The 12,245-nt window shown below is 37.2% G+C and overlaps 1 protein-coding gene across 1 annotated transcript in view; it reads right to left on the bottom strand.

The window, feature by feature from the left end:
• Positions 1-604: 604 nt before the first annotated feature.
• Positions 605-12,245, bottom strand: part of TMEM68 (transmembrane protein 68) — a 32,613-nt gene continuing 20,972 nt past the window's right edge. The window contains exons 4-7 of the mRNA XM_052651893.1: positions 11,038-11,231; positions 4,875-4,935; positions 2,664-2,803; positions 605-721 (exon numbers count right to left, since the gene is read on the bottom strand). Of these exons, the coding sequence (XP_052507853.1) occupies positions 605-721; positions 2,664-2,803; positions 4,875-4,935; positions 11,038-11,231 (512 nt within the window). The remainder of the gene's footprint in view (positions 722-2,663; positions 2,804-4,874; positions 4,936-11,037; positions 11,232-12,245) is intronic.

Raw genomic sequence — 12,245 nt, forward strand, 5'->3', positions numbered from 1 at the left:
GAGGAAACAGCTTGTTTTTCTCTAACTTAATCATCTGTACTAAAACCCTAGGTTATGCCATCTTGCAAAACTAGCTCAGTGCAAGAGATGCAGAAACTTAGATGCATTATTTAGGAATGTTTAACCTCCACTGCTATTATTGATAAACTTAACTTGAAGGATTTATGTGTAGGATACATGATTAGGCAACTATAAAAAGAACCATGATCACTTTCCAAATTATGAGGCATGGAGTGGGTAGCCATTCCCCTCTCCAGGGGATCTTCCCGACCCAGGGATCAAACCTGGGTCTCCTGCATTACAGGCAGATTCTTTAGCAGATGAGCTACCAGGGAAGCCCATAGATTTAAGGATCTATGTTTATAATACATGATTAGAAAATTATAAAAAGAACCATGATCATTTTCTGAATTATGATGCATGTAGTGAGTTATTGTTTAAATTTGACACAACTGATTGCAGAAACAAAATTGACAACATAATTTCAAGCAAACAAGTTCAATGAAAGATGCTTCTTCACGTGATTTAAAAAAAAATACTAACTATAGAACCTACAAAATTCAGAATACAGTCCTATAGATACAAACAGATTAATATAAATGTATTAAAGAGTCTTCTGGTTGATCTTTTGTTTGTTACGAAAACGTTCTAGCAAAGCACTCATTATGTTTCCAGGTATTCTTTGGTGCTTATCAATCAGAGCTTGAACAGCATCCTTTGTCTATCAAGAAAGCAAAAGAAAAGCCGTTATTCTTTTAGTTCTCAATGTAGATATTTAGTTTGTAAGGATATATACTAGTGCTTTAATATAGTATACTTTAATATAATACTTTATTATTATTATTTAATAATAAATAATTATTTATTATCTATTATATTTATACTTTAATATAATACTTTTTTTAATACACTAGTACTTTAAAGAAGTCTTCCCAAACTTAGCATCTATCAATCCTCAGAATGAATGACTTCTTTCTTAGTTTTGTTTTTTAATGTAATACTGTTAATTTAGCTTCAAAAACCTTTCAGCATTCTAAGCATATGAAAAATAACGAAATGTTGCAAACTGTGTTTAGTACAGAAGGTTCTTGAACTTTCATTCATGCAGTGACTCTTCAAGGTGCATAGCATTTCTTTAATTTTTATTTTATTTTAGTTTGGACTATCATTGCTTTACAATGCTGTGTTAGTTTCTGGCTGTATAACAAAGTGAATCACCTATATGTGTACATATATCCCCTCCCTCTTAAGCCTTTTTCCCAACCCCTCCCCAATGTGACCCAGCAGTCCTACTACTGGGTATATACCCTAAGAAAAGCATAAGTCAAAAGGACACATGTACCCCAGTGTTCATTGCAGCACCATTTTTAATAGCCAGGACATGTGAATAACCTAAATGTCAAACAACAGATGAACGGATAAAGAAGCTGTGGTACATATATATAATGGTATGTTACTCAGCCATATTTCCTACATTCACTTCATTACAGTGGAATTACAGATATTGTCCACATGGCAACTTTCTATACCTTAAGATACACCTTAGCATTTTTCTAGCATTGTGCACAGCAATGCCCTACACACAGTAAACACTAAAAAGAACTGAAGGGGGTGAAAACCAGAAGGAAAAAAGTAGTAGGAAGTTTTCTGGCGAGCTCGTTGAAGTTTCACCCCTTTCTAGCTGCCCACAACAAAATGTCAGTGGTGCTCAGCTTGAGAAGTCAAGCCACAAGCACAGCGTTGTGCTAATGTGCTCACGTGCATGCTCAGTTGCTCAGTCGTGTCCAACTCTTTGTGACCCCATGGACTATAGCCCACCAGGTTCCTCTGTCATGGGATTTCCCAGGCAAGAATACTGGAGAGGCTTGCCATTTCCTTCTCCAGGGGATCTTCCCAACCCTGGGATTGAACTCATGTCTCCTGCATTGACAGGTGTATTCTTTTACCATTGAACCACCTGGGAAGCCCCCTTGTGCTAAGAAATCACCTTAAAAACGTCAACTTAGTTACTGACCTTCTACATGGGGCTGTATGTTCCTAGGAGAACAACAGTAGCCAGCATCCACGGAGCACTTACTGGGTGGCAGACAGTTTTCAACAATGAACGTGAACAGTCACCTGTGACCCTCTGGGTATATGTGAGTGGGCTCTGTTTCTCTCCCCTAGACTAGAGGAGGGTGGTGGGACCTGCCTGAGTCACAGAGCAAACAAACAGCAGCACTGGGACAACTGACGTGGAAACTCACAAACAACGTTCCGTTTTCCTCCCAAGGTACTTCTACCAGACAAAGGCAATTTCTTTCTTTTCATGGAGGTCAAAGCTTTCTTCTTCTAAACATCACTTACAAAACTTTTTAATTATCAGGGCCAAGAACTTCAACCTCAACAGTACTGACATTTTCAAAAGAACAGCTCTTTGCTGGGGGGACTGCCCTGCCCACCACAGAATATCTACCAGCATCCTTGACCTCTACCCATGGGACACCAAGGGCACCACCACCTCCTGAGTTCTGTCCACTGTGACAATAAAAATGTCCCCAGACACAGGCAGATGTCCCTTGGGGGAAAAGTCACCACTGATCCGGAACACATTTGTGGAATTAATGAGTTCATCTTCAGTAAAAGGAAAAATATGTCCTAAAACTAAAGAAAGAATAATTTACCTTTTCAGCTAGTTCTTCTGCTGTGATCTTTGGGTCGTATGGAATGGGATCACCTAAGTAGGTGCGCAACTTCACAGGAAAACCTCCGTACATGGGGGCAAATGGATAACGGAATTTTTCATAAAGCCACCTAAACAGCCCTGTTTTAAAGGAAATGAAATCATTTTAAAAGTTACATATTCTAAGCATATACTTGTAATCTTTCAAATGAATTATGTAAGACTTCAAGGAAGGTGGCAACCAGTATCATCTCCTGGCAATTAACACAACAATTTTTTTAAAGGGGAGCTTTTCACTGATGGTAACAAATGTGCCACATTACTGCAAGATGCCAGTAACAGAAGAAACTGGGGGGTGGTGAGGTGTGGGGGCCCCTCTGTGCCTTCTGCTCTATTTTTATGTCAACCTAAAAATGCTCAATAAATAAGGTCTATTAATGAGGGGTAGGAGTGGAGATAAGCTTTCAAAAAATAAGAATTTTAAAAGACAAACTCATTACTATTATTGCAAAACAGGATAAAGACTGCAACAAAACGTCAGAGGCTAAACAGTCCAGAGGCTCAGAAACACGTGACTTACATGAATAAAAGCAAAAATGGAGCCATAAAATAAAGTCAAATAAACATGAGACCAAAATACACTGAAAACCTAAGACTAAAAATACTATAAATTAGGGAAAAGAATTATTAGTGCTAAGGACCAAGTGTGAAATTTAGCAAGATTAAAAGTGGTAGTAATGTAAAATAAACTGATGGGCTAAGACTACAAAACAATCCACAAAAGGCAAGGAACATGGACTATACAATTATGAATTGTACTGAAAGTTTAAAACACTGTTTATATGTGGAAACACAGAATATACCATAAGACCCAGAGTAGTACTCGAAATAATACATTACTACACGTCAATTTTTGAGATACTCAACTTTTAAGTAAAAAAGGCAGTCAAAAAATTTTTAGAACACTTTATAGTTAAAGGAACAAAATTAGGAATGATTTCTGGTATGCAAAGTTAGGAATGATTTCTGGTATGTAACTTAAATTCTAAAGAAATGACCTGAAAGAAAATTAGAAGGAACAATTACACAACAAAAATTAAACATCACATCAACCTGCCTTTCTATTTCACATTTGAAAAAAAAAAGACCTAAGAAAACATGATATAATATCAACTATACACCAACATTAGACATAAAAGGAACAATAGAAGTTCAGGGTTTTCAGGATGAGATTTATATATGGATAGGAACACTAACAATATAGTGCTAAGGATACAAAATATAATCAAATACAGAAACCACAGGGTACAAAACAAACCATAAAAATTTCATAAAAATAAATAAGCCAACAACAAACTCCAAACAGAAAGCACATCTAATTGCTATCCTTCCTATGCTGCTGCTGCTGCTGCTAAGTCGCTTCAGTCGTGTCCGACTCTGTGAGACCCCACAGACAGCACCCCACTAGGCTCCCCCGTCCCTGGGATTCCTCAGTCAAGAACACTGGAGTGGGTTGCCATTTCCTTCTCCAATGCATGAAAGTGAAAAGGGAAAGTGAAATCACTCAGTCTTAGTGACCTCATGAACTGTAGCCCACCAGGCTCCTCTGTCCATGGGATTTTCCAGGCAAGAGTACTGGAGTGGGGTGCCATTGCCTTCTCCGATCCTTCCTATAGCTAGGTTCAAAGCTATTTTTATCAAAAATTAAAGGTAGGCAAAAAGAACTCTTTGAGGTAAGTTTATCATGGTTCAAAAAAATAAAAAGAACAAGAAGTAATAGCAATAAATGAAAGCAAATGGTATCTTCTTAGGCTGCTAATCTTAATTCAGTATTTTGTTGTCATCCATTTTTAAAGCTGTAACTTCTTCAGGAATGAGTTAGGAAGGTAGTCTGGGTAATACGTAAGTCTGTTCTAAACCTCAACAATATGGTTTAACACAGAATTAGAAAATTCACTGTGCAATTTTTTAAAGCCCATGGTAAATAATCTTCAGTATATATGAGACTCAACAAAAATTTAACACCTAGAACTGCTATCACTTAGAACCAGTTATCACTTAGATTTAAAAAAGAAAAACACCTAAATAGCATATGCATTTTCTAAAATAAATTCAAAAGGTTTCTGTATAGTGTTTAAAAGTCCAAATATTTAAAATATTACATTCTAAATATTACAGTTATACTTAAAAAACCATATGAATCAGAACTTACTTGTTCCTCCAAGTGATCTAAATCCTTCTCGAATATTTTGTGTAAACATAGGAATAATGGGCTAAAGAGAGAATTTGAATTAAAAAGTAAATACATTAATCCATTTGATGTCTCTATTAAGTCACTATTGTAAAATTTTAAGGGCCTGTTTAAGTCACAAAACTAAGGTTTTTTAAAAATAAAAACATACTGTTATCACTAGTCTGATTTATCGACTAAAATTAACGTGGTATTTCTAAATATATATATATATATGCACATATATATATATATATAGGAAACACTACCCTCTAGTGGTAATATGCAATATTTCATTTGCCAACTTTGCTATCATTCTCAAGAACTCCTGAAACTCAAGGATTAAAGTAATCATCAATGTCATTGAGTAAAATGAATGATAATTAAACTGGTTTTAGTGGGGTACTGAGTAGTATGTTCACTGAAGAAAAAGTTACAAGACAGAAATCCTCTCTATGGGGAAATTTCTATGATTTTCAATAACAAGTTTTGGCAAGATGCTATCCAGAAATTAGTGAAACACCATTTTTGGGGGGTGAGCTTATTAAATCTGAAAATGTTCAATATCAACAAAGACTGTATAAATTGTTGTTAAGTCGCTAAGCTGTGTCTGACTCTTTTTGTGACCCCATAGACTGTAGCCCATCAGGCTCCCCTATCCATGGGTTTCTCCAGGTAAGAATACTGGAGTGGGTTGCCATTTCCTTCTCCAGGTAATCTTTCAGACCAGGGATCGAACCCCCGTCTCCTGCACTGGCAGGCATATTCTTTACTGCTGAGCCACCAGGGAAACCCATGTATAAGTCTCAACACCAAAAAAATAGGAAAAGCGTATGTATGTATCTGTGTGTGTATATATAAACTCTTCATATCATTAATTTTGGAGGATATCTGTTCAAAAGTTCATGTTATTTATTTTTCCATGAATACCAATGATTAAATATGATTCTCTGGTGGCTCAGATGATAAACAGTCTGCTTGCAACGTGGGAGACCCAGGGTCGATCCCTGGGTCAGGAAGATCCCCTGGAAAAGGAAATGGCAACTCACTCCAGTATTCTTGCCTGGAAAATCCCATGGATGGAGGAGCCTGGCAGGTTACAGTCCACGGGGTTGCAAAGAGCCAGACATGACTGAATGACTTCACTCACTTAAAATGGAGGCCTTATCTAATCATAAAATAATGGATTAAGTAGCAAAGGACCATGTAAGGAGATTATGCCATAGTGAAACTGAAGTAGATAAAAAATTGAATAAAATACTTTAAACTGTACACAAAATATACTGAATTAAATGATGTTTAGAACAGATAAAATTGGTGGGGAAGGGCGAGTGTCACTTCACTTACAGTGTACCATCAGCATTTGCTAAATCAGAGTGACCTGCCTTAGCGAGCAGGGCTTGAAACATTTACATAAGCTGACATTTAAAAAGCTGTTCCTTTTCAGCTTCGGAAAGCAGTAAAAAGTGGTGGGCTGAAGGAAAGAGACTGTAGGCACAGCTTTCTTCATAAAACTTACTCCCTCACATATACCTAACTGATCACTTATTTATTATCTCTGTAACCGACAGCAGAGACTTTGTTTCGTTCACAGTTGGATCCCCAGTACCTGGAATACTGCCCAGAAAAAGTAGGTGCTAACAGACAGTGTAATGGACAAACCACAGAAGGAATGAATCGACAGAACAGAAAGAAAATTCTGAGGAAATCACTGTGTTCTCTGAAAACAAAGGGTAGGAAACAGACAGCAGGCATTTTAAAACCCAGTTAGGATAGAGAGAAGTCGTGTAAAGAAAACCAGTCAGACGAAGAATTTAAAATCTGATGGAGTTCATTCACAAAGCTAACACCTAAGACAAAGTAGACTGACTCTTCTGTAAAAAAATCCAGATTATGATTTTTCTAAAATCGCCACTAGTTTTGTAGAATAAACCAATGGCTGGAATCCTAATATTTTAAATAGTTGCATAATGTCTTCAGAGTTAAGAAGATAAGATGCCCAAGAAGGAACAGAGAACTTCCAGCTCACATATATACCACTTTGCCTTCTCCCACCAGTTCTGCCAGATTTACTCTGGCATTAACCCCAAAGTTTGTATCGAAGGGTGTACTTTACAAAGATTCTTGAGGATGTATTTGTAGTTGTTGTTCAGTCACTAAGTCATGCCTGACTCTTTGTGACCTCATAGACTACAGTGCACCAGACTCCTCTGTCCTCCACTGTCTCCTGGAGTTTGCTCACATTCTCATCCATTGAGCTGGTGAAGCTATCCACCCATCTCATCCTCTGTCGCCCCCTTCTCCTCCTATTCTCAATCTTTTCCAGCATCAGGGTCTTCTCCAACGAGTGGGCTTTTCGCATCAGGCGGCCAAAGTATTGGAGCTTCAGCTTCAGCATCTGTCCTTCCAAGGAATATTCAGGATTACTTTCCTTTAGGATGGACTGGTTGGATCTCCTTGCAGTCCAAGGGACTCTCAAGAGTCTTCTCCAGCACCACAATTCAAAATCATCAATTCTTCAGTGTTCACCCTTCTTTATGGTCCAAGTCTCACATTGTACTTGACTACTAGAAAAACCACAGCTTTGACTATACAGACCCTTGTCAGCAAAATGATGTCTCTGCTTCTTAATATACTGTCTATGCTTGTCATGGGGCTTCCCAAATGGTGCTAGTGGTAAAGAACCCATCTGCCAATGCAGGAGACATAAGAGAGGTGGATGCAATCCGTGTGCCAGGAAGATCCTCTAGAGAAGGGAACGGCAACGCATTCCAGTATTCTTGCCTGGAGAATCCCATGGACAGAGGAGCCTTGTGAGGTACAGTCCATACGGTCACAAAGAGTTGGACACGACTGAGGCAACTTAGAACACATGCACCAGGTTTGTCATAGCTTTCCTTTCAAGGAACAAGCATCTTTTAATTTCATGGCTGCAGTCACCGTCCGTCATGATTTCAGAGCCAAGAAAATAAAATCTGTCACTGCTTCCACTTTTTTCCCTTCTATGAAGTGATGGGACCAGATGCTATGATCTTTGTTTTTTCACGTTGAGTTTCAAGCCAGCGTTTTCACTCTCCTCTCTCACCCTCATCAAAGGGCTCTTTAAGTTGCATTATCATCCTTTAATGGCTAACTCTCCAGAGGCTGGGCATTTCTAGAAGACACTAAACAGGAAAAAGCTTACCCTACAAACTTAGTACTCCAGGCTGTACCCTGGGTCTGTGGTTTCTAAATTCATGTTCAAGCTTGCTGCCTTACAGCTACAAGCATTACCGTTATTACAACTATGTACTGTAGTTCATTCCTTTCTTTGTGACGCTTTGTATAACAAGGTAGTTGCATCAGTAACCTAGAATCAAATTGTTAATGTATGTTAACAATTTGTACATGTATGTGAGAGGGAGAGGCTGTGTATTTGGAATACAGTGGTCTTGGAGTCTTTGCCACAAAAATGTAAGTCGGCAAGTCACTCACTACACCTCAGTTTCTTCATGTATGAAACAGGGACAATAAAAAGAATTATCCCATCTCAAGGTTTTTTATAGATTAAGATAATACACATAAACAATATTACTGAAACAAATGCTATCTTCTTTTACATCTGTTACCTGTTTTCCAGTTAGAGTACATAGCCTCATTTTTATCCCAACTTATTTAGGTATAATGTTACCTAAAAATTCTCAACAAAGTCGAATTGTCAGGAATTCACAAAATAAGAGTGATTTAGATTATACCAAAAAGCCATATAATTTTCACATGAACCTTAAATACTTGCTATCAATATTCCGTGAACCTCCATTGACAATCTAGATTTTTTTCACTTGAATTTCCATTACTTTGTTATTATACAATTTAAATGCAGCTAACCCTGCCACAACTGTCTTAAATTCTGACTCAAAGTTTATGGTAAATCTGTGAGACCAAGCAAAGGCTTTTCTAAATAAGTTACTGGTGCCATTTACAGCTATGTCCACCTGCGACTGAAAGGCTTCCCTCTTGGACCTGGAAGGACCTCTAAGCTCAGGGTGGGCGGACTCACTGTCAAGTGCACTGGCTGCCTACCGTCCTGAACGACAAGCTCTGCTTCGGTCCTTCCATCTCTCTGTGCCTGAGCTTCCTCATGTGTAACACTGGAATAATCACATACGTCACCTACTTACTGCGCAGGGCACCAATGCAAAGCCTTTAAAAGCGCTAAGAAAGGTTGGGAGTGATGCAAGACTTATCAACAATACAGTGCTATGATGTAAGCCAGCAACGTTAAAGTTTTTTGTTGATTAACTTGTAAAGGACTGTTCATTAAATTTTCTCAAGTTTTGTACCAAAACCTTAAATGATCTAGATTATCTCATTTATCTAGAAACTCAAGGATTGATGAAAAGGTTTCTTTCTCTATGTGATTTCTTTCTATCAAGTCTTCTTCCAGGCAAAGGTCATTAAAACTGTTACTTAAGGATGAGGAATTAGAGTCCCATGATCAATGTGGGTGATTCCAAATCTATTTTCGTCAATAGATTTACAGCTGGATTTTGAAGTGTAAAATAAAGCTTTTCTAGCTTTTATCTTATACCTGGGAAGAAATAATTCTCTCAAAATATAAACCTGAAAATTGAGCTAGGCTTTTAGCTTTTATCATTGGCTCAATGTACATTTATACTGATTCGCCTTAATTTCTAAACAACTGTGCATATATCATCTTGTATCCACAGTATTCATAAAGTCTAAAGTTTTGTTTTCTATCTTAATACATAAGATTTTTTGGAAAGTAGGCTATAAATTAATTTTCTGTATCAGTAATACTATTAACCTAGACTTAAATTCAAAAGGTTCCTTTCTTACAGTGTTTAATATCGTGTTTACAAAATCAATTCAACAAATACACAGAGCCTAAGTGCTAATCATTGTACTCAGAGCTCAGACTATAAAAAGATGGCTTTGTCCTAAGGAAGTGTATAACCTACTGTAGGACAATAGTGTTTAAATTTTTATGTGGTCCATTATAGAACACTTGGCCAAGTACATTAACTCACACCGAGATCACACTGATAGAGCACTATCTTCTAGGAGTTACATATACAAATATGTACAGTAGAGAATAGCGTGCAATGTATTATATTTTATTGTAACTCTGCGATTTAAAAAATAAAGGAAAAATGTCCATTCTTCCTTAAGTGTTGCTTTTGGGTTAGAAGGAGACATCCATAATCCTTTCTTTTTTAATCGAAGGTCTGTATTTGCAAAATAAACAGTCAAGTTAAGGGTCTAAACTGGTGTCTACGTGACAGCAATGGAAACACACACACAAAAATAAAAACGTGAAAGTATGGGCAGCAGTCTCTAACTAACTGGCCTGGAAAAAGAAAACCACCTTGGCAAGTGCCACGATTTCTTTTTCTGATAGACAATCTAAAATGAAAATAAAGAAAAAACAAAGAAGAAACATCCCATAAGTAGTAAATGTTTCATAGGACAAAGCACAATACGGAGACCAAAAAGCTGAGAAATACTTTCCAAAGCAAAAGAAAAGGACAAGATGACATTCTGATTCTCCAGTTTACTAAGAACAATTACAGTGACTCCCAGAGGAACCGTCACTTTATTGACAAATTCATTCTTTTCTAAAAGCTCTAAATTATACCAATATCTATTTCTCATCTTTATTCATACTATTAGATAGCTGATCACATTTGCTGATGAAAAATGGTAGGAGTCATATATTATTTGAGTTCTATTGTTATAAATTGGTCACAGACACAAGGATTATAATGAAACCAACTAACAGCCATCACTGAAATATGTCAACTCAAACACTGAAATATGTCAAACTACACAGAATTGGACTGATTATACTCATGAAAAAGAGTATAACTGAAATAATACAAAAATTTCATAAATCTGAATACAAGAAGCTGGATTTTGAAGTGTAAAATAAAGCTTTTCTAGGTATTCGCATATTCCCAGACTGAATTTTTGTAAAGATGGTTTCCCATGCACAAGGACTATTTCTCTATTGTTATGAGTTACATACACTACTTTTTAAAGTAGTACAAAGACAAGATTTAAATTCTGATATACTTTGGCAACTTAAGCATTTATTTTAAAGTTGACCTAGCTTTCCTTTAATAATCAGTTTTATACAACTCACCACTTTTGCATCGATTGCAACCTGAGCGAAGCCTTTCCGATTACCCCACACAATGTTGTAGGTCTCATCACTCATCAGTGCTTCCCGAACGCCACCTGGTGAGATAGCTAGCAAGTGACCACTCTGCAGGATTTCAACACATTTTTCTCTTGGTCCATGAATAGCACAAAATACATCAAGTAATAAGCTAAACCCTGTAAGATATATTAACATGAAGATACATCTTAAGTACTTCTTGTCTAATTTTTTGAGAACAAAAGTTTTTACAATCTACGTAATGTAGTATTTATACTTAAATCAGTACGTTATTTTTTTACTTTTTTTAAACCAACAGGAACTCTTAAGATCAACATTGCTGGTAAATTAATAGCAATGTCTTATTGATCACCTCCTTCATGATCACCTATAACTCTGGCTGCATATTCAAATTCTCAATTAAAACCCCCAAGGACCTGGGAAAATAGGGAATTTTATCCCCATTTTTCAGAGGAGGAAAGTTGGTTCAGAGGGTTGAGAGGCTTGCTCAAAGGCACACATCTGGCAAAGGGCAGGGCAGAGATTCCCGTCCAAGTGTGTCTAGTCTAAAGCTCTTCCAGTGTGTGTCATAGGCAAACACTGTCCACAGTATTTATGAGAGGGGTCAGCAACCACCCATCTAACCTTCCATTAACCCCATGAATGAGTCACTGAGGAGAACGTGAATCTAACTGACCTGGACCTACCCAAACTGGCAGGCCACAGTTAAATCTATCCAAACTAAAAGCAACCCTATGGACTGTAGCCTTCTAGGCTCCTCCGACCATGAAATTTTCCAGGCAAGAGTACTGGAATTGTTTGCCATTTCCTTCTCCAGGGGATCTTCCTAACCTAGGGATCGAAGCTGGGTTTCCTGAGTTGCAGGCAGACACTTTACCATCTGAACCACCATGGAAGCCCCCAGAATTAAAAGTTACATACAGCTAATTTCACAATAAGATTTTTTAAATCAACAGTAATAGCAATATCATTAAGTGCTTTTAATAATGTTACTGTTTGACTTGGGAACAATTCATTCCAGTCTTAAAATGGTACAGTTTTTCAAATTACAACTACTTATGGATAAAAGAAACAATCCTATCAATAATTAAATATTTTAACCAAACTAAACTGAAATTTTAGAGGACTGATGTTCATAACATAGTCCCACGAGACTGGGACATGTGTGGATG

This window comes from Budorcas taxicolor, chromosome 14, assembly GCF_023091745.1.
Source record: "Budorcas taxicolor isolate Tak-1 chromosome 14, Takin1.1, whole genome shotgun sequence".
NCBI lineage: Eukaryota > Metazoa > Chordata > Mammalia > Artiodactyla > Bovidae > Budorcas > Budorcas taxicolor.